The sequence below is a fragment of the Ostreococcus tauri genome, assembly GCF_000214015.3.
Source record: "Ostreococcus tauri WGS project CAID00000000 data, contig chromosome 16, whole genome shotgun sequence".
NCBI classification, from domain to species: domain Eukaryota; kingdom Viridiplantae; phylum Chlorophyta; class Mamiellophyceae; order Mamiellales; family Bathycoccaceae; genus Ostreococcus; species Ostreococcus tauri.
The window spans coordinates 193,916-195,847 of NC_014441.2; the positions used below are offsets into that span (position 1 = coordinate 193,916).

A 1,932-nucleotide genomic window follows, 5' to 3' on the forward strand; every position below is an offset into this window, starting at 1 on the left:
GAGGGCGCCAGGCGCGCGCGCGAGGGTTGGAAAGCGGGCGTCGGTGCGTCTGGACGGGCGATGCGGCGCGCGCTTCGACCGACGGCGACGCGGGCGACGCGATGGGCGCGTCGCGCGTCCGGGGAGAGATTCTCGGGGTTACTGGACCGCGAAGACGCGCGCGCGCCGGGGGCGGGTGGACGAGTACCGGTGGTGCATCACGATTCGTACAGCGCGCCGACGCTGCCGAGGGGTCACAGGTTTCCCATGGGGGTGTTTCAGCGCGTCCGCGACGCGCTGGCGCGAGAGGGGATCGTGCGGGTGGGTGATTCGAGCTCGAACGCGTTCTCGCCGTCGCGGAGACCGACGTTCGAGGAGCTCGCGGCGGCGCACAGCGAGGAGTGGACGCGGACGGCGACGAGCTCAGAGGGACCGGACGCGAAGCGGTTGCGAGAGATCGGTCTGCCGTGGAGCGATGTTTTAGTGGAGCGGACGCTGATGGAGGTGAGCGGGACGATGCTCACGGTGGAGATGGCTTTGGAGTGCGGGTTGGCGGTGAACACGGCGGGCGGGACGCATCACGCCAAGGGAACGCGAGGAGGTGGATTTTGTATTTTAAACGATTTAGCGACCGCATCACTGGCTGTTCTGAACTCAGGAAGGCTATCGCGAGTGATGATCGTGGATTTAGACGTGCATCAAGGGGACGGGACGGCGGAGATTTTGGAGAACGAGTGGCACCGGTGCTACACATTTTCAGCGCACGCGGCTTCGAATTTCCCGGCGCGAAAGGCTCGAAGCACGCGGGACGTGGAGCTTCCGAGATCGATGAACGACGATGAGTACATGTCTGTCGTCTCATCGGCGCTACGCGAGTCCCTGGAGGATTTCAGACCCGAGCTGGTGATTTATGACGCGGGCGTGGACGTCACGGCGAACGACGCGCTTGGACATTTAGATCTCACGTTCGAGGGACTGTATCGACGCGAGCGCATGGTCTTAGACACGTGTCTTGGAAGTGGAATTCCAGTCGCGGGTGTAGTGGGCGGCGGATACTCGCCGGATTTGGACGAGATTGCGAACAGGCACGCGGTGCTCCATCGAGTCGCCCAAGAGATGTTCACCGATCACGGATTGTGAGCACCCGTCGAGAAATCGTCTCTGGCGCATACGCGCATAGATTATTTGTCATCGTATTGATTTCTTGCTAGAGTAACGCGGTGAGAGCGACACCGTCCGTTCGACGTTCGACACGAAGTCAGTAACGCGTGGTAGTGGCGTCACGGAAACACCGATCAGCGCAGCTACGAGACCCGTTTTTGAGTCATGACTCGTCATATGACCCGATGCTCCATGGGACGTCGCAAAAATAAACCCGTACTTCATAGTTGATATTCACCGATGGTCCTTCCCTAAATCGATTCCACGATGAGTAGTCATCAAGCGTTCATCGCACCAGTAAAGCACCCGTTCCCATCAGCACACGGAAGTTAAGCCTGGTTGTGGCTGATTAGTACTACCGAGGGAACTCGGTGGGAATCCCGGCTGACGCTTGGTTTCTCTTTTGGTTTCATTGGGTCGTTCACGGCGTGGTTTCTCTGGCTGTAGGGTTTAGGTTTAGGCGCGTCGGAGCTGTTCCATGGAAGCTTACCGCCGTCGTCACCATCCGATCCATCACCGCTTCACGACCTACGTAAGGCGGCGCTAATGCGCTCGAGATTGTTAAAGGCATCGTCGTCGGCATCTTTACCTCCGAGAAGTCCGATCGCGACGGCGACCGATCCACATGTACCAGTGCGGGTGGAGAACGGACTCGACAAGAACTGTGGCTCGATGTAATAATCAGCGACTCGTCTATGATAATACGTGATGCACAAACTCGGACGTACGGCACGTATATAGTCAGAATTAATTTAAACGGAGGTTAAATAAAATTTGATAGGCTTACAAATC

The 1,932-nt window shown here is 58.1% G+C and overlaps 1 protein-coding gene across 1 annotated transcript; it reads left to right on the forward strand.

Annotated features, from left to right (window-relative positions):
- Window positions 1-60: 60 nt before the first annotated feature.
- On the forward strand, window positions 61-1,119 carry OT_ostta16g01230 (Histone deacetylase superfamily; the record flags this gene model as incomplete). The annotated part of the gene is made up of 1 exon (XM_003083528.2): window positions 61-1,119. One exon carries the CDS (start codon window positions 61-63, stop codon window positions 1,117-1,119), a length of 1,059 nt encoding a protein of 352 aa, XP_003083576.2.
- Between the last annotated feature and the right edge of the window lie 813 nt (window positions 1,120-1,932).